Here is a 26,794-nt window from a genome sequence, read left to right as displayed (position 1 = left end):
TCACTTAAAGTGGAATGTGGAATATCAAAAGGGCAGATTGGATTAGATAACTGCATCTGAACAGCTAGCATCAACACAGTCATGCATGCAGAATGACCGTCTTCAACACTGTAATTCCTATGATGCTGTGAGCATTTTTTTTTAAATGTCAGAGGCCTTTGATTGAATCAAGCTTAAATCGATGAACAAAACCCCACATGAAGTGTGATGACACAGTTTCAACTCATCTGTTTTTGGTTCAAAGCAACACAATTTTGTCCCTAATTTGTCACTTGTTAGTCTAAAATTGATGTTCAATTAACTTCTGTGTTTCACCTAACTACTCATCTTAATGTTAAACTTATTTTTGTCCTTGAAGTTTTTGCTTCCTTCCCCATATATTGTCATATTTTTAATACCTAGAGTGTGATTTCAAGATTGTGTTTGCTATTTTAAAAATGCCTTGTTCACGCCACTTTATGTAATCTTTCAGTGCCCATTTTAATAACGTTTGCCTTTGTTTTTGTTCCACCTTGGGGCACATGATCAAAGCTGTCAGCCTGTGCAGCTCTTTCTCTCTCCCCAGTCTGCTTCTTGTTAACTGTGGGTCCAGAGGATCGACTTCCCTTGGGAATATCCTAGTTACAAAGAGTCTAAAGTAAACTGGCAGGGAATGGTATTTCCCCAGAAATGGAGAAAAACTCTTAACTATGACATTCAAATAATTAGATTGAAAGTATTTCATTGTGTCTCTGGTTCTGAAGTGTCCTAAGTCAGTTGGAACCATTCGTGTTAATGGGGTCAGGGTAGGAGGGAGAACATGAAGACAGTAAAATAACCTTAGACCAGTTATGACACAGAAAGAGGCGAATCAAACCATCAAGCCTGCAATTTCTGTAACAGCAACTCACCTGGTCCAATGCCCCACCTGTTCCTGCATAATCATGCCATTTTTTTTTCTTAAGGTGATTATCCAATTCTTTATTAAAGGCTTTGATTGAATTTGCTCCTGCCTACTCTCAGGCAGTTGATTCCAGATCACACCCACTCACTGTGCAAAACTGTTTTTCCTCATGTTACCATTGTTTCTTTTGCAAATTACCTTAAAACGGTCTAATCTGGTTCTTGACTCTATTGTACAGTTTTTGCTGTCTACTCTGTCCAGAGCAGTTATCATTTTGAATACCTCTCCCAACTTCCTATGTAATCTTCTTTAAGGAGAACAGTTCTAGTTTCTCCAACGTATCAGTACACCTGATGTTCCTCATCCTTGGAACCTTTCTGATAATTATTTTCTGCATCTCTTCTAATGCCTTCACGTTCTTAATAATGCACCATTGAGGCCAAACTAGTATTTTATAAAGATCACAAAGTTTATGAAACATTTTTAAAGAAATTTAAAATGTTTTAAAATAATTTATTCAATTTTTTTATTCCAGTGTATCTGATATATTTTGTCTGCATTGCGTTCACAGGGAATAAGTGCCTTCTTAGTTCCAATGCCTACACCAGGGTTATCCTTGGGAAAGAAAGAAGACAAATTGGGAATTAGAGCATCATCCACTACAAACCTCATTTTTGAAGACTGCAAAATACCAAAGGAGAACATTTTGGGAGAACCAGGCTTTGGCTTCAAAATAGCCATGGTATGTATTTTCACTACCTTAACACCAGTGCTATTCAAACTGAAATAAGCAAAAGAAAATTGTGCACTGATACCACACTTTCACAACCACCAGACAACTCAAAGCACTTTGCCAGTAAAGTTTTATTTTTGAAATGTAGTTGCTGATGAAATGTTGGAAATAGCAATTTGCACATGGTGCACTTCTACAAGCAGCAACGTGATAATGACCAGATAATCTCTTCCTCTGATGGCAGTGTTTGCTGACACCAGCTACTGGAGGCAACTACACATTTATGTTCATTTAAGAACATGCACGCACATGGTTCCAATGCAGTATGTCATCATGTACAAGTTACATGTGCCGTCATGCACAAATGCAGTACCGTGCACCTGCAAGGATGCCTGTGATTTTAAAATGGGGTTTAGCGGTGGGGAGAGGGGATGCTGGCTGTAGAACAGGGGGATGTCCCTGGAGTGAGGAGGGAAGAGGGCCCAGCAGCCAGGCAGTGAGGAGTGATAAGGTGGGCCTGGGACTTGTGAGGGTGGGGGAATGTGACAAGGAGGGCCCATGAACTAAGAGGCCCTCTGTCACCTTTCCTCAAAACTCCCCTTGGCTCTCTTGCCCCTCCATCCCTCTTCTGGTTCTCTCCCTGATTCCAATCTCTGCCCCATCCCTCCATCTTCCCAGCTTTTGATCTCCTCCAGCCCAGAACTCCTCTTCCCACTCCAGATCCCAATCCACCCCCTCCACCCTTTTCTGCATCCCAGTCTCTACTCCTTGCCTCTTCCTGGATCTGAATCGCTATTATAATGAGGTCAGCCAGAATATAGAGTATGATATTCCTGACTCGGGCTGGTAATCTGCTCCAATCAGTGAGCCCTCGCTGACAGATATACAGAGGAATATCAGACATCCTGCTCATGCTGAGAGCTGGCTCTGAGGGAGCAGGATCAGTGTCAAAGACTCTCCATGTGTGAATAAAGGGTGACTTGGTGACAGGATACCAGCCTCTGTGCAGTTATTTCAGCTACCCCTTCTCCCCCCCCCCACTCCCCTTCCTGGTTCCCAATCTCTACCCCTGCACCTTTTCCTGGATTCCAAGCTCTCCCTCACACAGGCTGTGTTCCTCCAAAACTGTTTGCATGTGCACATGTACGGATGACAACAAACACAGCCTTTTGTAATGCTGATTGAGAGATAAGTATTGACTAGGGCATTAGGAATAGCCTCCATGCTCTAAGTAGGAAATGCTGCCTTGCATACCTACCTGAGAAGGCAGATTGGATCTCATCTGAAGGACATCCTCCAACCCAAGCATCAGTTTTGATTTTTACGTTCAAGACCTGGTCTGATATTTGAACCGAGAACTATCTGACTCCGAGGTGAGAAGTGCTACAAACTGAAGGACAGCTGACACATACAGTATAAATGCACATGCAATATCATTTGTTGTTACAATGACATAGAGTCATAGAGATGTACAGCACGGAAACAGACCCTTTGGTCCAACTCGACCATGCCGACCAGATATCCTAAACTAATCTAGTCCCATTTGTCAGTCCATCTAAACCCTTCCTATTCATTTACCCATCCAGGTGCCTTTTAAATGTTGTAATTATACTAGCCTCCACCACTTCCTCTGGCAACTCATTCCATACACGCACCACCTTCTGCGTGAAAAAGTTGCCCCTCTCACCCTCAACCTATGCCCTCTAGTTCTGGACTCTCCCACCCTAGGGAAAAGACCTTGTCTATTTACCCTATACATGCCCATCCTGATTTTATAAACCTCTATAAGGTCACCCCCTCAGCCTCTGATGCTCCAGGGAAAACAGCCTCAGCCTGTTCAGCCTCTCCCTATTGCTTGAATCCTCCAACCCTGGCAACATCCTTGTAAATCTTTTCTGAACTCTTTCAAGTTTTCAAAGTTTGTGCGAAGATTTGTAGCTCTTTCAAGTTTCACAACATCTTTCCGATAGGAGGGAGACCAGAATTGCACACAATATTCCAAAAGTGGCCTAACCAATGTCCATCTTCTAACTTTTCCTTCGTAAACTATAGCAATGGTTAATGCTGTGAGTTTTATCACATAATAAATGGAACATGTACTGCTGTCTGAGTGTTTTAGTGTACATTCCTGGGATTTGAACATTGTTGGCAGTACCAGCCCTCTTTTCCCTCTGATTCGAGAAATTGGCTGTCTATTGTATAAACTAAATTGGTTATGGGAGATGCTCCCAGGGCGGCACCAACAGAGTTGTTAGCAGTATGAACTTTTTTAGATGACTGATGTTCTGAAGACCATCAGATTAGTTGTGCCAGAAAAGAAGTCTGCTTTAAAAGCCTTCAGTGTGAAGGACAATACTACATTACAATAGGACTCCTATTAGATTAGATTCCCAACAGTGTGGAAAAAGATCCTTTGGCCCAACCAGTCCACACCGACCCTCCAAAGATTAACCCACCCAGATCCACTTCCCCTCTGACTAATGCACCAAACATTATGGACAATTTAGCATGGCCAATTCACCTGACTTGCACATCTTTGGACTGTGAGAGGAAACCGGAGCACTCGGAGGAAACCCATGCAGACACGGGGAGAATGTGCAAACTCCACACAGACAGCTGCCCGAGGCTGGAATCGAACCTGGGACCCTAGTGCTGTGAGGCAGCAGTGCTAACCACTGAGCCTTTAGTAAAAGCTAATATTCTGTTGTTGCCATTCATTGTAACTTATATCTGTTTTTCCGCTTTGCATTCTAAGGCAAATTGAGATTCTGAATTACAGAACTAAACAAAATTAATGGTATTAAATTTATCGTTCTAATGCAATCAAAGTATACAAACCTTGTTTTCTTAAGGCAAGCTAATGAGACAGTGCTAGCATAGATTTTTAAACAGGTTGGTCCTGTCTAATGAACCTAGTCATGAAGGTGACGAGCTAAGATGTGTATGGGTATGATTCTGTTGCAAAGTTGGTGTGTGTAAAATTGTGTAATTGTAAAATGGAGAAAGTGTTGCATGGTCCCTTTAAAAGATGGCTTTTTTTATGCTTAGAGACTTGTGGGTTTGAGAGTGCACAGAACTGCTGAATTGAAACATTTGTATCAAAAGACTAGCAGCTAAAGCAGCAGTCTTTTTAAATTTAGTCTATCAATTTAAATCAGGCCCTTAGCTAGCTATTAAATTTAAACCTGATGGTTTTGACAACCCAGGACCAGTCCGAATGTAAAAATATTGATAGGTCAAAGGTCTAAAAGATAAGAGCAACTGCCATCTGTTAGAGTTAACAACCATCAGCCCTAAAGAGAAAAATCACTGACTCTCACAGAATTCTCTAAGCTCTGAGTGTAACCATTATCTAATTAATAAAGGTACTGTGGCAATCTTAGTTAATGTTCCAGACAGAAGAATTCACAGAGAGAATCCTCCTGACAGAAGTTCAGCAGAGAAGACACACTAAGTTCTGTAAGACAAGTGTAACCTGGCTGTAATTTCAAGACTCTAAACTCTGTTGATGAACTATCAATATTTTTACAATCGGATTGGTTCTGGATCGTCAAAACCATTAAATTTAATAGGTAGCTAAGGGCCTGATTTAAACTGATTGACTAAATTTGAAAAGACTTGTTGTCTTGATAAAGACTGCTGCTTTAGCTGCTAGCCTTTTGATACAAATGTTTCAATTCAGGAGCTCTGTGCACCTGCAAACCTACAGACATCTTTTCTGGATCTCCAAACATAGAAAAAATACAATCTTTTAAATGGACCACACAGTGCTTTCTCCGTTTTACAAGTTTACACACACCAGCTTCGCAACAATACAGACTTCCAAAAGGCATTTGTTTGTTTAAAGAATTGGTTAAAAGAAATGAGAGTGCATGTCATTGAAGCAATTCAACTGGATTTGGTGACTTGGTTAGCAGAGAAGAAAGTAGTGCTAATGTATTTTCAGTCCACTTCACAGGATGTGACTAGTCATGTCCCACAGGGAGCAATAGTTGTGCCACAGTCTGTCATTATGCTTCCAACTTGCTTTAAGAAAGGAACTATATGCAGGTTTGCGGATGTACCAACTTAGGTAGCATAGTAAGCAGTTTAGATTGGAACAGAAATGTAAAAAGGGATATAGATTACTTAATGTATCTACCAAATAAAAGTTAAGATCTTTAGAGCTCTATACCTTTAAAGCTAAGCTTGTTCTAATCATTATAGGTTGTGATATTATAAAAGTATTGTGTTTCAGAAAGGGTCATTTTTAAAATTGCATTTGCTTGTGAAAGGTGACCTTCATTCATCTAGTTTTACTTGTGTTATTGTTTTCCAAACTAACCCCATAGGTAACTAGTGTAAAGACCCTCCTGGTGGAGGCATTCTTGCACTGCATGGCATTCACTACAGTGTAAGCATTCATTTGACAGAACACTCCTGGCTGCAAGAGTTTGAATTGGAGCCATGGAATACAAACAGCATACTTCCTGGCTGGATTCTGCACCTAAGTACAGAATAAATGCATCCGTAATCTCTGGAAACATAAATCAAGTAACTTCCGTATTGCATTAGAAAGATTAAGCATTTAGTACAGCATGGCTCTCTACCCAATTTTTCGTTCTTTTGTAGTTTCAGTACATTGATTTACATGCTAGTGTTAGTCACGCTGAATTATTTTTATTACTGAGTTGTTAACATCAGTATTCATGCACCATTGTTAGTTTTGTAAGCTAGCTGATAGAACTAGATTCATTAACATTAAATTTGTTTCTTGTATGTGAATTATTACTTGTTCTTTAGTTGACTCATGTGTTATGGGCTAACATTCAGAGTCTCTGATATTGTCATTTATCACGCAGTTGCTGTTCTCTGATTCTAGGTGTCACCATGTCTGAGTCATGTATTGTTCCAATTATACAGGCTTTCAGGCATTTTTCTTGCTCTGTTGTGCAAAATGTACCCACGGGAATTGAGATCTGGATGTAAAACACCATCTTCTAATTTGTCAATATATCCTTTTCAAGGGCATTTAAAATAGAAATCTCCCATCTTTCTCTAGAAGCACAAGTTTTTAAAAAAGGTATTTTCTTATGCACGAGGACACATCCAACCATATAAGTTCTTTCATGCATTTAAATATGTTGATGAGCAAATTTGACTTTTTATGAAATGTTACCAGGGAATTGCAGAGCATTTTATGCATGGTTAATATCATGTCGAGATGCTGTTTGTTTGTATAAATGTTCACATATGCAGCAAATGATTGACAGGGCTAAAAGGTTCCACAACCAATGATTCCGATCTAAGATCTACGTCCACATCCAGTCATGACTGAACAATTAAACAAGTAACAGGAGGAGAAGTCCGCACAAACATCCCCACCCTCAATGATGAAGAGCCCAGCACATCAGTGAAAAAGAAAAGGCTGAAGCATTTGCAACAACCTTCAACTAATAGTGCTGAGTTGGTGATCCATCCCAGCTTCCTCAAGAACACCCCAGCATCGCAGATGTCAGTCTTCAGCCATTTTGATTCAATCCATGTGATATCAAGAAATGGCTGGAGGCACTGGATGCTGGAAAGGCAATGGGTCCTAACGACATTTCATCGCCAAGCTGTTCCTGTACAGTTAGTCAGGTGAGGTGAAACTGAATGCCTGGACATCAAGGCTGCTATGATTGAGTTTGATGTCAAGGAGTCAATGGGAATTAGGGGATGTTCTTCCTGCTGCTTAGAGTCATACTTAGCACATAAGAAGTTGGTTGTGGTTGTGGAGTTGGTCATCTCAGCTTCAGGACATCGTTGCAGGAGTTCCTCAGGATTGTGCCTTAGGCCTAGCCATCTTCAGCTGCTTCCATCCATCAAATGGTCAGAAATGGAGATATTTGCTGATGATTGCACAATGTACAGTACCACTTGTGACCCCTTAGATAATGAAGAAGTTCATGTCCAATATCCAGATTTAGGCTGACAGTGACACACCACACAAATACTAGACAATGGCCATCTCTAACGAAAGCAAATCTAATCATCACCCCTTGACATTATCATCATTGAATACTCCACTGTCAAAACCCTGGGGGTAGAATTGATCAGAAACTGAATTAGCTGTTTAAATCCTGCAGCTACAGGGGCAGAACAGAGACAAGGAATCCTGCAACAAGTAACTCACCTGCTGAGTTTGCAAAACCCTATTTGCTATTTGCAAAACACAAGACAGGAGGGTGGTGGAATATTCCCCACTTGCCTGGATGATTACAGCTTCAACAACAGTCAAGAAGCTTGTTAGCCATCTGGGAGAGAAGCATGGTGGTTAGCACTGCTGCCTCACAGCACCAGGGACCTGGGTTTGATTTCGTGTCCATGTGGCTTTCCTCCGGGTGCTCTGGTTTCCTCCCACAGTCCAAAGGTGAGCAGGTTAGGGTGGATTGGCCATGCTAAATTGCCTATAGTGTCCAGAGATGTGCAGGTTAGATGGATTAGCTGTGAGAAATGCACGATTACAGGGATAGGTCAGGAAGTGGGTCTGCGTGGGATGCTCTTTGGAGGGTCAGTATGGGCTGACTGGCCTACTTCCACACTAGGATTCTATGACTCTATGACAAAGCACCAGAACCTCACCACATGAACAAACAAATACTGCTGAAGCTGCAGCATGTGCGGTATAGAAGATATACAATAAAACTCTTTAGAGAGCACCTTCCAAACCCAAAACTGCTACCATCTAGAAGGGCAAGGGCAACAGATACAAGGGAGCATTACGAACTGTAAATTCCCCTCCAAGTCATTCATCATCATGACTTGGAAATACATTGCTGTCCCTGCATTGTCACTGGGTCAAATATCTTGGAACTCCCTCCCTAACAGTATTGTGGGTCTACCCACAGCACATGGACTGCAGCGATTCAAAAGAAAAACTCACCACATCTTCTCAAGGGCAATAGCTATAAGTAATAAATGCTGGCCCAGCCAGCGACACCCACACCCCTGGAGTGAATAAAGAAGGTGTAATGCAGTGATTATTTCTGTTTGGAATGACTAACATTTCCAATTTGATGGTATTTACATAATGTTGTAAAGTTGTTGTTTTACATAAGCTGGTTGTCATATATAAGCTATCTGTTTGTGTAATCAGGTGTCAAAGTTCCTGATTACTGTTGACTCCCAAACTTACCCTGAAGTTCTTATCTTCACATGCTTAAAGCTTGGCTGATTAGTTGAATATGTAAGTCAAATATCACTCAGAAACACCAGAACATAGAGATCTTTTGATCTCCACTGAATATGATAGACTATTCAATAATATCAACGGGTTCATCATTTTGCAGAGCAGCAGTAGGGCTGATTGGATTCCTGTACAAAAAATCTAACATAGATTTGCTGTGTAAATCATTTCCTTCTTTGCAATATTCAATTCTATCCTACTCATCATTGATATCTTGTGTTGGGAGAAGCACCAGAGGTTATAGTTTCTCTGTTTTTTTCTGATTGGTACCAATAATGCTATTAGGAAGGGAATTTCAGGATTTTGACTCAGTGACAGGGCAGGAGCAGAAATATAGTTCCAAGTCAGGATGGTGTATGATTTGGAGAGGAACTTGCAAGTGGTGTGGTGGTGCTCTCCTGCATTTGCTTGTCCTTGTTCTTGTAGAAGATAGAGGTCAAGGGTTTGGATGGTGCTATCAAAAATGCCGGGGTAAATTTTATTTTGCTGCAACGCATTGTGTAAATTGTACACACTACTGCTACTGTGAGTTGGTGGTGGAAGATATGAGTGTTTACTTAACAGATCAATATCCGTGTGTTAAATTAGGAAGCAGAACACCAGGGGCAGGTAACAATAATGAAAAGGTCAAGAAAGCTGGGGTGGTGGGCGACAAAGAAGTGGACTAAGTTGAAATAGATATAGAGGGAGAGATAGTGCACTTTAGGCCATGTGGTGTCCATTGTCTCTGAACGTTTTAAGACTAATTTGGAAGCATGCTCCTTCTCCAAGGAACATTGGGCGGCACGTGGCACAGTGGTTAGCACTGCTGCCTCACAGCGCCTGAGACCCGGGTTCAATTCCCGCCTCAGGCGACTGACTGTGTGGAGTTTGCACATTCTCCCTGTGTCTGTGTGGGTTTCCTCCGGGTGCTTCGGTTTCCTCCCACAGTCCAAAGATGTGCAGGCCAGGTGAATTGGCCATGCTAAATTGCCCGTAGTGTTAGGTAAGGGGTAAATGTAGGGGCATGGGTGGGTGGCGGGTCGGTGTGGACTTGTTGGGCCGAAGGGCCTGTTTCCACACTGTAATGTAATCTAATCTAATCAATGGGAACCTGGGAATGGATAGAACTGCAGAAAAGAAGCAGGCAGTCAGGAATAAGAATTCAACTCTTTTTTTTATTTTAAAAAAAAACTCCACTCTTCTTTTGAATCAGTCACCACCAAATTAGCCAGTTAACTAATGAAACAAGCAATAATTAACAAACATTGTCCACCAGCTACAGTGCAACAAGATCTTGTGGTGCAGTGGTCATGTCCCTACTTCTGGGCTAAGAGGCCTGGGTCTGAGTCCCATCTGCTCCAGAGGTATGTAGTAGCATCTCTGAACAAGTTGATTAAAAATAGGGGAATTGCATAGTCAATACTAATACGTTGAAAGTGTTGGATAGATGCCATTCAAATGTGCTGCTTTGTCCTGGGTTCTGTTGAGCTGCACTCAGGCAAGCAGAAAAGCATTCCTTGATGCTCCTGACCTGTGCCTTGTAGATGGTGGAGAGGTTTCAGGACTAAGCACTACCACACAGTTCTTAGCCTTCAACTTGCTGATGTAGCTCCAGTATTTATGTGGCTAGTCTGGTTCAGTTTCAGGCCAAGGCTAACCCACAGAAAGCTGACATTGGGGATTCAGTGATGGTAATGCCATTGAACATCAAAGGTCAATGGTTAGATTCTTTCTTATTGGAGGTGGTCATTGCCTTGCACTTGTGTAGGATGAATCTTATTTAACAGCTGAATATTGTCTAGATTTTGTCACATAGGGACCTGGACTGAGATGTGGTACTTCTCAGTTACCTGCACAAAAGCTAAGACCCCATCACCTGTGGTTTCATCAAGCTTCATTGATTTTCTGTGTTATCACATTGGACTTTAAGATCCTAACATTACACCTATTTTACATATCTGTCCCTCCTTTACCACCGTCGTACTCACTTTATTTTTGCCCTGTGCACCTCTTCATCCTTGTCAACAGCATAAAAACCAATATTGTCCAGCTCCTTTCAATGAAGAAGAGTCATATCAGATTCAAAATGTCAACTGTGTTTCTCCCTCCACAGATGTTGTCTTACCTGTTGCGTTTCTCCAGCATTTTCACTTTTTGTTTAAGATCCTCAGTCATGCTTTCAACCGTTCCATTCTTTTACACTTTACCTTTGTAGTACCATCTAACCACATATACCCTGTATCTAGGCACAGCCTCTGTTCCATTGACAGTGACCTGTTCCTTATGCTGCACTTCATCTTTGGTGGCCATGCTTCAGCTATTAAGGCTATAAACACTCTACAATTGCAATGAAATCCTTTAACACCTCTGTCATGTCATCACTCAATGTGCTTATATTCGTCTTTTACTAACTTTTCTCTTTGAATATGCTTCCATGCTATCTGAAGCCTCTCCTTGCATACTGTAATCTAATCTAAGCTATGATTATTATTGAAGTGTTACAAAATATTAAAATATACAGAATAGAAAGAGGAATGGAATTCAAGAATCACATTGATTAGATTGGATTTTAATGATTTTTGGGATGAGATAAATCTGGAGAGAGATCTGTGTAATGAGAACCAATGTTGAAATGTGATGCGAGTTCTTTTAGTTCCTGTTCCCAGCTGAGTATATATAGAACATAGAACAGTACAGCACAGAACAGGCCCTTCAGCCCAGAGTATAACACATATATTTTGCTTGCATGTAGATAACTATAAAGCCTTTAAAAATTCATTCTTACCCATTTTTCTGGCATGACCATAATTGGAATAATCCTGTACAATTCTTTTCTATGTTTTACGTGGCTCTGTATAGTGTCAATAACTCCCTTACATTGTCTCTTTTTATTCCCTCGTTGTACGCCTACATAGTCCTACTCTTCAGGTGGTCTCCCTAAATATTTCAGTGCTCAGTTTGTAATGATGAACCCTTCATACAAAGATTTGAAATGTAAATTTCCCAACCTCATGAATTTCCATTCCCTCTGTCTTGTATCTAGTTTGATTTTCATGCTTGAACAGCATTGAAACTAGCTGACTGGCCAACTCAATCACTCACTCTTTCAGTTTGATTTGATCTGCCACAAGTCCCCATTGCTGTGTAAGCAAACTTTAAGGATTATCTCATCATGGGCCTATACGGTCTTGTGGCCAGGTATCTCCCATCTTTGTGACTGTGGCTTCCATATCTACTTGTGACCCCGGCAATTTCAGTACCTGGTGATCTGATTAATATTCCCAGATGCATGAGTACAAAAAAGAAACACTATGACTGGGAAGTATAACTAAGATATCAAAAGTAAACCCACCTTATATTTACACCTGGAGGCAAAAAAATCCTCCAAACTAGAACATTCCAAAGCAGTGATCTCTATCAAAGAACAAAGAGTAAAGACAATTTACCCAGGAACAGGCTCTTCAGCCCTCCAAGCCTGAGCCGATCCAAATCCACTGTCTAAACCTATCCCCAGTTCTGAAGCATTTGTATCCTTCTGCTCCCCATCTACTCATGCATCTGTCCAGATGCACCTTAAATGAATCTACCATGCCTGCCTCTACTACCTCTGTTGGCAACGGGTTCCAGGCACCTACCGCCTTCTGTGTAAAGTACTTTCCACGTGTATACCTTTTAAACTTTTCACCTCTCACCTTGAATGCCTGACCTCTCGTTATTGAATCCCTCACCCTGGGAGAAAGTATATCTCTATCCACCCTGTCTATATCCTTCATGATTTTTCAGACCTCAATCAGTACCCCCTCAATCTCCTTTTTTCTAATGAAAACAATCGTAACCTACTCAACCTCTCTTCATAGCTAGCACCTTCCATACCAGGCATCATCCTTGTAAACCTTCTCTGCACCCTCTCCAAAGTATCCACATCCTTTTGGTAATGTAGCGACCAGAACTGCACACAGTATTCTAAATGCAGCTGAACCAATGTCTTGTACAATTTTAACATGACCTGCCAGCTCTTATACTCAATACCCTGTCCAATGAGGGCAAGCATACCATATGCTTTCTTGACCACTCTATCCACCTATGCAGTCACCTTCAGGGTACAATTGACCTGAACTCCCAGATCTCTCTGCTCATCAACCTTTCCCAAGGCTCTTCAATTTACAGTATAGTTTGCTCTATCCATTAGACTTCCCAAAATGCATCACCTCACATTTGCCTGGATAGAACTCTATCTGCCACTTCTTCACCCAACTTTCCAGTCTATCTATGTTCTCCTGTATTCTTTGACAGTCTCCTATGCTTTCTGCTACTCCACCAATCTTCATTTCATCTGCAAACTTACTGATCAGACCAACAATGTCCTTTTCCAGATTATTTATGTATACCACAAACAACATTGGACCCAGCACTGCTCCCTGTGGAACACCACTGGTCACCTTTCTCCATTTCGAGAAACTCCCTTCAACTACTACTACTCTGTCTCCTGTTGCTCAACCAGTTCTTTATCCACATAGCTAGAACACCGTGTGACTCCACTTTCTCCATTAGTTGGGGAACCTTATCAAATGCCTTACTAAAGTCCATGTATATAACATCTATGGCCTTTCCTTCATCTATCAACTTGGTCACTTCCTCAAAGAACTCTATTAAGTTGGTAAGGCATGATCTCCCCCACACAAAACCATGTTGCCTATCATTGATAAACCCATTCTTTTCCAAATAGAAATAGATTTTATCCCTCAATACCTTTTCCAGCAACTTTCCTACCACTGACATCTGGCTCACTGGTCTGTAGTTACCTGGAATATCCCTACTACCCTTCTTGTACAGGGGAACAACATGAGCAACTCTCCAGTCCTCCGGCGCCTCACCTGTGTTTAAGGATGCGACAAAGATATCTGTCAGGGTCCCAACTATTTACTCTCTTGTTTCCCTCAGCAACCTGGGATAGATCCCATCCGGTCCTGGGGATTTGTCCACCTTAATATCCTTTAGCCTACCCAACACATCTTCCCTCCTTATGTCATCGTGATCCAGAGTAAACAAACTTCTATTTCTAATCTCAACATTCATCATGTCCCTCTCCTCAGTGAACACTGATGCAAAATACTCATTGAGAATCTCACCCATTTTCTCAGGTTTGATACACAACCTTCTTTTTTATTCTGTAGTGGACCAACCCTTTCTCTAGTTACCCACTTGCTTCTTATATATGAATAAAAGGCCTTGGGATTCTCTTAATTTTGCTCGCTAAAGTTATTTCATGACCCCTTTTAGTCTGCTTAATTCCTCATTTAAGATTGGTCCTACTCTCCCGATATTCCTCCAAGGCCCGTTCTGTTCTTAGCTGCCTGGACCTTATGTGCGCTTCCCTTTTCCTCTTGGCTAGTCACACGATTTCTCCTGTCATCCATGGTTCACGAATCTCTACTTTCCTATCCCTTGTTTTGAAAGGGACAAATAAAGACCTAGAAGGCGAAAGGCAGCAGTTCCATGAGAAAACCACCACCTGCAAGGCCCACACAATCCTGACTTGGAACAATATTACAGTTCCTTTACCATTGCTGGATTAAAATGCTGGAATCCTGGGACTGCCTTCCTAACAGTACTGTAAGTGCCTACACCAGGTAACTGCAATGGTTCACCAAGGCACCTTCTCCTCAAGGATAGTTATGATTTGGTAAAAAATGCTGGTCTTGTTACTGACCTCAATAACCAAAGAATTAATAATAAAAGGAAAGGAAGAGATGGTAACTGCATTCCCATGAATCACTCTCAAATCAGGATTATGAACATGGCAGTTAGCATACTAACCTTCCAAATCGGAACACCTCTTTTCTCCAACAAAGCATAGGTATCACTGGGCATACAGGTGGTCACTTAGGAATACATATCAAGATAATCTCATGGATGATGTTTCTGCAGTAATATAGAAGTCCCATATGCACAACCATGAGACAAATAAAGAGTTCAGCATGAATAGATGAGAGGAGAGGTGAGAAAAGATCAGTAAATTCATCAAGTTTATTCCATGAGCTGATATATTACCTTCCCACACTATTCTCCCACCTCTTAGGAATTCTGTTTCTTGCATCAGCCATAAAGAAAATCCAGTTAATTCAGAAAACTTCACAAAGTTCTTCTATAGCTGCCTACAGCAACCAGGCAGGCTCAGGGAAACTGTGGTTGCTGATGATACAGCCCAATCTTAATTAACTATTTTCATCATAAATGGGTGAGTCTTTCTCAGAGAAAAACTCAACAACTTCTCTCCTAAGTGAGGATTTCAGAGTTCTGATCACATGGTGGCATGTTGGAAGCAATGGGATGAGGGAGTGGGGAGAGTGAAAGGGCAGGGAAAATAGTAGGCAGCCTCATTGAAAAGGCACCCAGATACATTCCCACCTCCAGAGTGAAGTAGGAACTGGTTCAGTCACCTATTCCATAGAGACAGGAAGCTAATTGAATAATTAAAGCCTCAAATAGTTGTCACCTTTTGATGATGCCAGTATTTTCTTGCCGTTAGAGCAGTTTCCCTATATCGTACAGAGACCACCATTCCATTGAAGTAGAGTCCTGGTAGTAGACCAGATGGGCAACAAATTCAAACTCCATACCCCAGTGATGGGGCTGTAGGCCTGATAGGTTCCAACTGAATGCATTGTAAGGGCCTGGAGGGATTAATCCCAAGTTTAAGTGATTATCCTTGGAGTTGATCAGGCCTAAATGGGATGCGCAATAATGGACATGATAGTGGAAATTATAGAGGCACTGCCATTAATTTTCTATTCTAAGTCCCTGAAAACTCAAAGATTGCAAATTTTACACCAATGTTTTAAAATGTTGTAAAAATAAGCCTAGGAACTACAGGTCAGTAATTCTAACTTTGTTGGTGGAGAGAATTCAAGTAAAGATAATTTGGGATAAAATTAGTAGTAACTTGGGCAAATGTAGGTTAATACAAGAAAGTTGACATGGATTTGTTGAGGCAAAATATATTTATCTAGTTTGCAGACTTTTTTTATGAAATAATAGAGAGGGTTGATGAGGTCAATGCAGGTGATGTGGTCATTTGATAAAGTGTCACACAGTTGACTTGTTGGCAAACTTCTAACTCATGTATGAAAGGGATAGTAGCTGCATGAATGCAAATTGGCTGCGTAATAGCAAACAGAGGAGTGGTTAATGTTTCTCAGACTTGTGACTGGTTTGTATTGGAGTTTCTCAGGGGTCTCTTGAGACATTTATTTCTCCTGTTTAAGGTAAATGTACCAGACCTTGGTGTACAGGCCTGTATTTGGGAATTGTATGGAACTTGGAAGCATTATGCAGTAGAAGGAAGATGGTGTAGAATTTCAAGAGGACATAAGACAAAGTTGATTGAATGGGCAGACAAGTGGCAGATGCAGTTTTGTGAAGAGTGTGTGAAGTGGTTCACTTTGGTAGGAAGAACACAACATTATGCAAAGGGACTCAGGTGTTTAAGTACGTGTATCATTGAAGGTACCAGGACAAATTGGGAATACATTTAATAAAGCATTCAGTGTACTAGGCTTTATTAGTAGGGAAATAGTGCACAAAAGCAAGGAAGTGATGGTAAACTCGTATAGTTTAACCTTAGCTGGGGTATTGTATCCAGCTCTCGCTACCATACTTTAGGAGAGCTATGAAGGCAGAGAACATGCAGAAAAAGAAGTTCCAGTGAATAGTCCCAAGGGTAAGGGACTTCATTTGTATAGATAGATTATAGACTTTGGAAATGTTTCATTGGATATGAAAAGGATGCAAGATTTGATAGAGTTATTCAAAATTGTGTGGAGTCTGACCAGAGTATATAGGGAAAGATTGTTCCCATTATTGAAAGCACCTCGAGCAAGAGGGCACGTCTTTAAGATAATTGGTGAAGTAAAGGATGAAAACATGAGGAAAAATGTTTTCCCATATTGAGTGGTTGGCATCTGCAATGAACTGGCTATGGTGGAGGAGGTTCATTCAAGGCATTCAGGAGGAAATCGAGTTGTTTTCTGAAAAAGACGAATTGCAGAACCATGGGGAGAAGACGGTGAATAGCACTAGTGAAATTGCTGCTACAGAAAACCAGTGCAGGTGGGCCAAATGGCTTTCTTTTATGCTGTGACAATTCTGCAATTCTGATCTTTCCTCTGTCCATTCAAAACGTCTCTGTTTTTTTCAGATGCTCAGCAATGTGTGCATTTGTTTTTAATTAGGTGTCAGTCTTCTATATTTTATTTTCTTGTTATGTTAGGTTTGAACACCTCATGGTATTAACATTTAAATAAGCTTGTTTCTCTCTATGCCTTCAGTGTTATTTCTGGTCAGCTTTGCATATCAATTTTGAAATGTTAAGCCCAGTTGACAATAGGATAAGGATTATGGCTTATAACATTTGTTTCTGATCATGAGAAGTTGAAGCAATAATTCAGTATTATTATACTATCAATAGTAACTGTCTGTACAGGATTAAAGTGCCTTCTGAAGCAATGGCCTGTAGATTTGAAGAAATAAAGAAACTAAACAGTTAGATACCAGTTAATCTCTGTTGAGAATTTTCCAACCTTCACTCAAATAATTACATCTCTACTGTATTTCAGCTGCATTTATTAACGTTCTATTTACTGAAGTGAGTAAATATTATTTGCCACTATTAATAGTCTGACACACATGTACGTAGTTAAATATTGGCAGAACAGTTTGCTGTTCACTTAATTTGCATTTGTAAGAGAGTTATTTGTATCATTGACGGGGGAGACCAGTACAGATCCAAGCATTAGGATACGGTCAGCAAATTAATAATACTCATCATTCAGTGTTACCACACTGGATCTTTTCTCTTGAAAGTGGTCATTTCTTCAATTGCCTTTCTAGGACTTTATAGATATCCTTATATTTACTTTCAGTCAGGTTGCTGTTACTAATGCCTCAATTTATCATTGGCCTGGCACAATCCAGTGTCAAATATCCAATTAATGGCATTAAATTCACTGAAATTGAAATTACTCGTGAAAAATGCTTGGGAAAGGGAATGTCACCTGACTACTACTGGCTGTGGTGTGATCGTGGCTGATTCTCACTGAATATTGTGTGCAAAATTTGAAGCTTGGAAAGAGCTTAACTGGCTTGTCATACTGCCTTTCAATTTTAAATGACGTTGGCAAAATTCCACTAGCAATCAGAGGCCAGCAAACAAAACTGCAGTCATATCTTTGAGTAGACTGATAATCAATGAGCATAAAATGGAATTAGCAATTAGTCAGTTCTCCTTGTATTCTAATTGTATTTTAAGTGTCAGTAGTTGTAACTTTATACAGCTAAAGGCAGTAAGGTCAGCAGATACTTAACCTGGTGGCACAAGAAGACCAGATGACAAATGCAAAGGAAGAGTCCTAAGTTTTCCCATGTCGAATCTGTACATTAAAAAGCATACAATTTCTTTTTATTTGTTCATGGGATGATGCATCACTGATGATAGATTTCCTTCCCTAAAGGACATTAGTGAAACTAGCTTTTAATTCCAGGTTTTCATTGATTTAGATTTCACCATCTTCCGTGATGGGATTCAAACTCATGTTCCCAGAGTATTAACCTGAAACTCTGGATTGCTAGTCCAGTGACAGCACCACCACTGCCTCGCCCATGGCTATTATGTTTTTATTAGAAGCATCTACTGGAGACAACAAGATGAGGGAGGGTGCCAGGGAAAAACACATTTTGAAAGAAAATGATATTGAGGTATCGATCAGCTCCAAAGAGATTCCTGTTAATGGCTGCCATTGCACTATACGCACGTTTCAAAAATATTTTGTTTATTAAATTGGAACACAGATGCCTTAGTTCAATGATCTAATTTTTGGTAACCATGGTACTGTTGTGCTTCAGAGGCCAACATTTCAAAATATGCATTCTCAAATATGTCCAGTACTTAATGTATACTAATATGGCAGTGCATCCCAGAAGATTCTTGTACTGAATTTTCCACTGTGGTGGCAACCATGTGGTCACATGATCATTTATCCCAATTCCTCTTTATTTACAAGCAGAAAGAAGTGTTAAGCGTTTAAGTCTTTTCTGTCCTTCATATGTAGAATCTTCAGCTTTCGAATGCTGTTGTCATTCAGAGCTGCTTCAGTGACCCTCATACCCGAAAAAGCTTTTGATATTATGTTCCTATTAATGATGATAAAACCTTTTGTTAAAAATGTCTTTGGCCTTGGCATTTCATCGATCTCCGCAAAATCTCTCTCAATTTTTAAAAGTTGCAAAACATCAGATATGACTTAACCCTTACAGAAGAGTTTGTTGCCTTCAGACTTCTCACATCCATTGATCTCTTGGCCATTCTGGCATATTCTACCATCTATAAACTTAAGCTTATGCAAACTCTGCTGCCTTCAAGCTATCTCTCTCACTCATTATCTTTGTGCTTGGTTACTAAACACAGGAGCTCCCAATCCATCGCATATCAGTTTTAAAATTCTTACCCTTGATTTCAAATCACTTCATGTACCCATGAACCTTTTCCTAAGCTATTCTATCCGGCTACCTCCTCTGATAAGACCCCTGCGGAGATGGTGCAGGAGGGAGGGTTTTGGATTCTTGGATAATTGGAGCTCTTTCTGGGAAAGATGGGACCTCTACAAACAGGATGGTCTTTACCTGAACCAGAGGGGTACCAGTATCCTGGGGTGGGGGCGGGATGGTTAATGCTCTTCGGGCGTGGGTGGGTTGGGTTAAACTTATGCAGCAGGGAGATGGGAACCTGAATTGTAGTTCCAGTGTACAGGAGGTTGAGGGTAATGAGCTCAGGGATAGGTTTACAAGGTCGTGAGAGGGTACTGGCTATCAGGATGTTGGTTTGAAATGTGTATACTTCAATGCCAGGGACCATCATGAATAAGGTGGGTGAACTTGCAGTATGGGTTGGTACCTGGAATTTCTATGTTGTGGCCATTTCAGAGACATGGCTGGAGGAAGGACAGGAATGTTTGTTGCAGATTCTGGGATTTAGATGTTTCAGCAAGAACAGAGAAGATGGTAAAAGAGGTGGGGGTATGGCATTGTTAATCAAGGGTAGTCATAGAATCATAGAGATGTACAGCACGGAAACAGATCCTTGGGTCCAACTTGTCCATGCCGACCAGATATCCCAACCCAAATTTAGTTCCACCTGCCAACATCTGGCCCATATCCCTCCAAATCCTTCCTATTTATGTACCCATCCAGATGCCTTTTAAATCTTGCAATTGTACCAGCCTCCACCACTTCCTCTGGCAGCTCATTCCATACACGTATTCCTCTGCGTGGAAATGTTGCCCCTTAGGTCTCTTTTTTTTATCTTTCTCTTCTCGCCCGAAACCTATGCCCTCTATTCTGGACTCCCCCACTCCAAGGAACAGACTTTGTCTATTTATCCTATCCATACCCCTCATGATTTTATAAACATCTATAAAATCAGCCTCCAAAGCTCCAGGGAAAACAGCCCAGCCTGTTCAGCCTCTCCCTGTAGCTCAAATCCTCCAACCCTGGCAACATCCTTGTAAATCTTTTCTGAACCCTTTCAAGTCTCACAACATCCTTCCGATAGGGAGGAGACCAGAATTGCATGCAATATTCCAAAAGTGGCTGAACCAACGTCCTGTACAGCCAAAACATGACCTTGCAACTCCTGTACTCAATATTCTGACAAATAAAGGAAAGCATACCAAACGCCTTCTTCACCATCCTATCTATGTGCGACTCTACTTTCAAGGAGTTATGAACCTGCACTCCAAGATGTCTTTGTTCTGCAACACTCCCTCGGACATTACTATTAAGTGTATAAGTCCTGCTAAGATTTGTTTTCCCAAAATGCAGCACCTCGCATTTATCTAAATTAAACTCCATGTGCCACTTCTCAGCTCATTGGCCCATCTGATCAAGATCCCATTGTAATCTAAGGTAATCTTCGCTGTCCAGTATACCTCCAATTGTGGTGTCATCTGCAAACTTACTAACTATACCTCTTATGCTTACATCTGAATCATTTATATAAATGATGAAAAGTAGTGGACCCAGCACCGATCCTCGTGGCACTCCACTGGTCACAGGCCTCCAGTCTGAAAAACAACCCTCTGCCAACACCCTCTGTCTTCTACCTTTGAGCCAGTTCTGTATCCAAATGGCTAGTTCTCCCTGTATTCCATGAGATCTAACCTTGCTAACCAGTATCCCATAGGGATCTTGGTCAGACGCCTTCCTGAAGTACATATAGATCATGCCCACTGCTCTGTCCTCATCAATCCTGTTTGTTACTTGTTCAAAAAACTCAGTCATGTTTGTGAGACAGGATTTCCCATGCACAAAGCCATGTTGACTATCCCTAATCAGTCCTTGCCTTTCCAAAAACATGTACATCCTGTCCCTCAGGATTCTCTCCAACAACTTGCCCACCACCAACGTCAGGCTCACTGGTCTATAGTTCCCTGGCTTGTCCTTACCACCTTTCTTAAATAGTGGCACCATGTTAGCTGACTTTCAATCTTCCGGCACTTCACCTGTGACTATTGATGATACAAATATCTCAGCAAGGGGCCCAGTGATCACCTCCCTAGCTTCCCACAGAGTTCTAGGGTACACCTGATCAGGTCCTGGGGATTTATCCACTGTTTTGCCTTTCAAGACATCCAGCACTTCCTCCTCTGTAAGATGGACATTTTTCAAGATGTCACCATCTATTTCCCCACATTCTGTATCTTCAGTGTCCTTTTCCAAGTAAACACTGATGCAAAATACTTGTTGAGTATCTACCCCATCTCCTGCGGCTCCACCTTGCTGAATTTTGAGGGGCCCTATTCTCTCTCTAGTTACCCTTTTGTCCTTAATGTATTTGTAAAAACCCTTTGGATTCTCCTTAATTCTATTTGCCAAAGCTATTCATGTCCCCTTTTTGCCCTCCTGATTTCTCTTTTAAGAATACTCCTACTGTCTTTATACTCTTCTAAGGATTCACTCGATCTATCCTGTCTATACCTGACATATGCTTCACAGTATTATAGCAGCTGAGATAACGTTTGAGGACTCAACCACTGAGGTAGTTTGGGCTGAGGTTAGAAACAGGAAAGGAGAGGGCACCCTGTTGGGAGTTTTCTATGGGCCTTCGAGTTGTTCCGGGGATGTAGAGGAAAGGATAGCAAAGATGATTCTCGTTAGGAACGAGAGTAACAGGGTGGTTGTTATGGGAGACTTTAACTTCCCCAATATTGACTGGGAATACTATAGTTCAAGTAGTTTAGATGGGTCAGTTTCTGTTCAATGTGTGCAGGAAGGTTTTCTGACACAGTATGTACACAGGCCAACAAGGGCGATGCCATATTGGATTTGGTACTGGGAATGAACCCAGCCAGGCGTTAGATTTGGAGGGAGGTAGATTTGGCGATAGTGACCACAATTCAGTTATGTTTACAATAGCAATGGGCAGGGATAGGTATATACCACAGGGAAAGAGGTATAACTGGGGGAAAGACAATTATGATGTGATTAGGCAAGATTTAGGATACATGGGATGGGGAAGGAAACTGCAGGGGATGGACACTCTTAAAATGTGGAGCTTATTCAAGAAATAGTTACTGCAGGTCCTTGATAAGTATACGTCTATCAGGCAAGAAGATAGTTGTCGAGAGAGAGAGAGAGAGTTGTAGTTTACTTAAATAATTGAAGCTCTTGTCAAGAGGAAGAGGAAAGCTGATGTGAGAATGAGGCTCAGTTAGGGGTCTTGAGAGTTATAAGTTAGCCAGTAAATATCTAAAGAGAGGGCTGAGAAGAGCAAGAGGGGACATGAGAAGTTGTTGGCGAATAGGATCAAGGAAAACCCTAAGGCCTTCTATATCAGGAATAAAAGAATGACTAGAGTAAGATTAGGGTCAATCAAAGATAATAGTTGAAAGTTGTGCGTGGAATCTGAGGACATGGGGAAGTGCTTAATGAATACTTTTCATCAGTATTCACATTGGAAAAGGGTAATGCTAGTGAGAATACGGAGATTTAGGCTACAAGATTAGATGGGATTGAGGTTGACAACGAGGAGGTTTTAGCAATTTTGGAAGATCTGAAAATAGATAAGACCTCTGGGCTAGATGGAATTTATCCTCGGATTCTCTGGGAAGCCAGGGAGGAGATTGCAGAGCCTTTGGCCTCGATCTTTATGTCATCATTGTCGACAGGAGTAGTACCAGAAGACTGGAGGACAGCAAATATTCGTCCCTTGTTTCAGAAGGGGAGTCGGGACAACCCTGGTAATTATAGGCCCATGAGCCTTACTTCGGTTGTGGGGTAAGGTGTTGGAAAAGGTTATAAGAAATAGGATTTATAATAATTTATATCGGAATAATTTGATTAGGGATAGTCAACACAATTTTGTGAAGGGTAGGTCGTGCCTCACTTACCTTATTGACTTTCTCGAGAAGATGACAAAACAGGTGGATGAAGGTAAGGCAGTTGATGTGGTGTATATGGACTTCAGTAAGGCATTTGATAAGGATCCACATGGTAGGCTATTGCACAAAATATGGAGGTATGGGATTGAAGGTGATTTAGCAGTTTGGATCAGAAATAGGCTAGCTGAAAGAAGACAGAGGGTGGTGGTTGATGGGAAATGTTCATCCTGGAGCTCAGTTACCAGTGGTGTGCCGCAAGGATTTGTTTTGGGGCCACTGCTGTTTGTCATTTTTATAAATGATCTGGAGGTGAGCATAGAAGGATGGGTTAGTAAATTTGCAGATGACACTAAGATTGGCAGAGTTGTGGATAGTGCCAAAAGATGTTATGGGTTACAGAGGGACATAAAGAAGATGTAGAGCTGGGCTGAAAACTGGCAAATGAATTTCAGTGTGGAAAAGTCTGAGATAGTTCACTTCGGAAGAAGTAACACGAATGTGGAGCACTGGGCTAATGGTAAAATTCTTCGCAGTGTAGATGAACAGAGATTGTAGATGAACAAGAAATGTGACTTAATAACATTAACTTAATGGGAGATTGGCAGGCCAAGAAATGTTCATCACTGAACCTGCCTTAGAGATATTCTTGATTTGTTCTTATGATTAACAAGAGGCTCGTTCATTAAAACCAAATTTGTTTTGAAATCCTCAATTCATCTGCTTTCCCTGAGGGTCTACCATTGCATTTTGCAAAAGTACCCTGTATTCTGTTCTCACATTTGTTTTTCTAGTTGGTAATTTGAAATTTCCTACGTTCTTGTGAAAGTCTGTCAGAACACTCAAATGTGCATCACCTTTTCAGCTGTTATATGAGTATGTAGCTCTGCTATACTTTGCTTGAGGGGGAAATCAATAAGATGTTTTGATTTTTTTTATATGTGAAAAGCAGCTTACATTCCTTTCCCTGTCAGAGCTAAGGCTGACTATAAAGAAAAAGCTTCTAAGTGAATTTTGATCTCAGAAATTTATTAAAGGTGCCAGCAGTGACAATATTTGCAGATTTAACAAAAACAGAAAGTAAATACTTCTCAGCTTTAGAATTGTGTGAGAAAGTGTATGAATGAGTCATCACTCCTGGAGTTGAGTTGAATACCGTTCACTATGGGAGATATTTTGCAAACAGATGGAAACCTGAGGGTCAATAGATACAGTAAGTGAGTTAAAAAGAAGGGAAAGTTTGTTTGGGAAAACAAGTAAATCATGTGGATTGTCAATCAATTTTAATTAAAATTAGATTAATCTGCTACCTGTAAACATCTGGGGGTTAAATCAATTCAGCATCATCAATTTTTATGTTTTCAAAGTATCGTAGAGTGCTACATATACCCGTTGTCCTGGTATTTTTTAAAATAGTATAAGAATTATTTCTTCACACTCTGGGTCTTTACAAGAGTCAATCAACTTCTTGAAATTTTGAGTTGAAATATAAGGTGACTGATGTTTTTGAACAAAAACTAAGACATTGTAGCATGTGTCTTCAATAGCTTCTGGTTAACAGGACAAAAAGTACTGGGGTGCGCTGTGTAATATGCTAATATCATGGTGTTGTATGTGATAATGCAACTTGAACATCAGCAGTCACATGCTGTTGAGTCTCTGAGAAGAGAGGGATGGAAAAAATTGAGAGTTAAGGACTAGAAGGGGCTACTATGGATTTAAAATCCATTCTTAAAGCGTTTGATACATAATTTAGCCTGAAACAGAATGATGTAATTCAGCGAGTGAGGACCATCGTAGATGTCCCCATTATGTACTTAATAGATTTCTTACAGTCAAAAGAAGATTTATCTTTGGAGCAAGGGATTCAGTAGATGGTACGAGCTAGAGTTATGGCTTAGAATCTGACCATTATGTGAGGAAACTGATGCTTCGACTGAATTGGCCACAAGTTGGCTAAACCCCAAGGATGCCATCCTCCCAAAACCAGTGAAAATGGTAAAAAAGCTGGAAACATATCCAGCATCCACATTAGGATATTTACATTGTGGAACAAGGCAATGCCACAAATGCCAGGAAATTGAGTGAAATGTGTCCAGAAAACTTGGATCTTTTAAGCACAATTGCAGGCTTAAAAATATATCATCTACAAAAAAGTCCCACTAAGTAGAGAGTTCCTGAAAAAGGAAATTCTCTTGGAAAGGTGACAATCCAGGAGGTTGGAGGTGATGACCAACACCAATACCAACCATTTTAGGTAAAGCCAAAGAAGGCATACAGAGACTCCGGATATTTTTTACTTGAAGTGAAATACTTTAGAGCAGAAATTAAATTAGACGTTGGCTTAGCTTTTCCAGCCTTAGCTGATAGGTTGTCATAGCTTAAAAATGTAGATATCCAGCCAGTGAGTATCATGCTACAAGGCTGAGGAGGCACCAATCTCCAAGTCAGTTCAATATCACTCTCAGTCACAAGAGAGGAGTGATCAATGAAACTCTGTGACTTAAGGAACCAAGTCACATCCTCTTAAGACAAAAAAGATGCACACCATTAAGCCTTATAGACAGAGTAATTACACTATTAAATGAAGAAAATGACACAATGTTGCCAAGAATTCCCTGAACTTTAAATTTTTTTTTATTCACTCATGGGATGTGGGCGTCAATGGTGGGCCATCATTTATTGGCCGCCCTTGAGAAGGTGGTGGTGAGCTGATTTCTTGAACTGCTATAGGTAGACCCACAATACCATTGGCGAAGGAGTTCCAGGGTTGTGACCAATTAAAATTGAAAGAACATTGATATAGTTCCAAGTCGGGATGGTGAGTGACTGAGAGGAGAACCTACAGGTGAATGTGAACCCGTGTATCTGCTCTCCTTGTCCTTCTTGATGGAACTGCTTATGAGTTTGCAATGTACTGTCTAAGGAGCTTTGGTGAATTTCTGTAGTGCATCTTATAGATGGTGCACGCAGTAGCTACTAAATGTTGATGGTAGAAAATGAGGATGTTTGCGGATGTAGTGCTAGTCAAGGCAACTACTTTGTCTTGGATAGTGTCAAGCTTCTTAAATGTTGTTGGAGTTGCACTAATCCAGGGAAGTGGAAAGTTTTCCAACACACTCCTGACTTGTCCCTTGTAGATGGTGAACAAACCCTGGGAAGTCACAAGATGAGTTAGTTGCTGCAAGAGTTTTAGCCTTTGACCTGTTCTTGTGACCACTGTTTTTATATTTGATTTGATTTATTATTGTCACATGTACCTAAGTTCAGTGAAAAGTTTTGTTTTGCATGTAGTACAGGCAGATCATAACATAGAAAGATCGTAGGGTGATTGTACAGCGTGAAGTAGGAATACAGAGTTACGACTGCAGAGAAGATACACAAAAAGCAAGATCACATTAAATTTGAAATTTGAGAGGTCCCTTCAAAGGTCTAATAACAGCAGGGAAGAAGCTGTTCTTGAACCTGATAGTACGTGTATTTAAGCTTTCATATCTTCTGTCTGATGGGAGAGATTATAACAAGGTGGGAGGAATCTTTGATGACGTTGGCTGCCTTTC

General features: G+C 40.8%; 1 protein-coding gene and 1 long non-coding RNA gene across 4 annotated transcripts in view; one reads left to right on the top strand and one right to left on the bottom strand.

Annotated features, from left to right (window-relative positions):
* acads (acyl-CoA dehydrogenase short chain) overlaps window positions 1–26,794 on the top strand; it is a 210,794-nt gene that overhangs the window by 90,601 nt on the left and 93,399 nt on the right. For all 3 annotated transcript variants that reach the window (XM_043715933.1, XM_043715934.1, XM_043715936.1), the window contains exon 6: window positions 1,455–1,625. In XM_043715933.1, the coding sequence (XP_043571868.1) occupies window positions 1,455–1,625 (171 nt within the window). The remainder of the gene's footprint in view (window positions 1–1,454; window positions 1,626–26,794) is intronic.
* LOC122562772 overlaps window positions 1–26,794 on the bottom strand; it is a 74,699-nt gene that overhangs the window by 37,130 nt on the left and 10,775 nt on the right. The window lies entirely within an intron of this gene.

This window comes from Chiloscyllium plagiosum, chromosome 25 (genome assembly GCF_004010195.1).
Source record: "Chiloscyllium plagiosum isolate BGI_BamShark_2017 chromosome 25, ASM401019v2, whole genome shotgun sequence".
Lineage (NCBI taxonomy): Eukaryota > Metazoa > Chordata > Chondrichthyes > Orectolobiformes > Hemiscylliidae > Chiloscyllium > Chiloscyllium plagiosum.
Note: the sequence above shows the minus strand (reverse complement) of the source record. Positions and strands in the feature narration are given on the sequence as shown.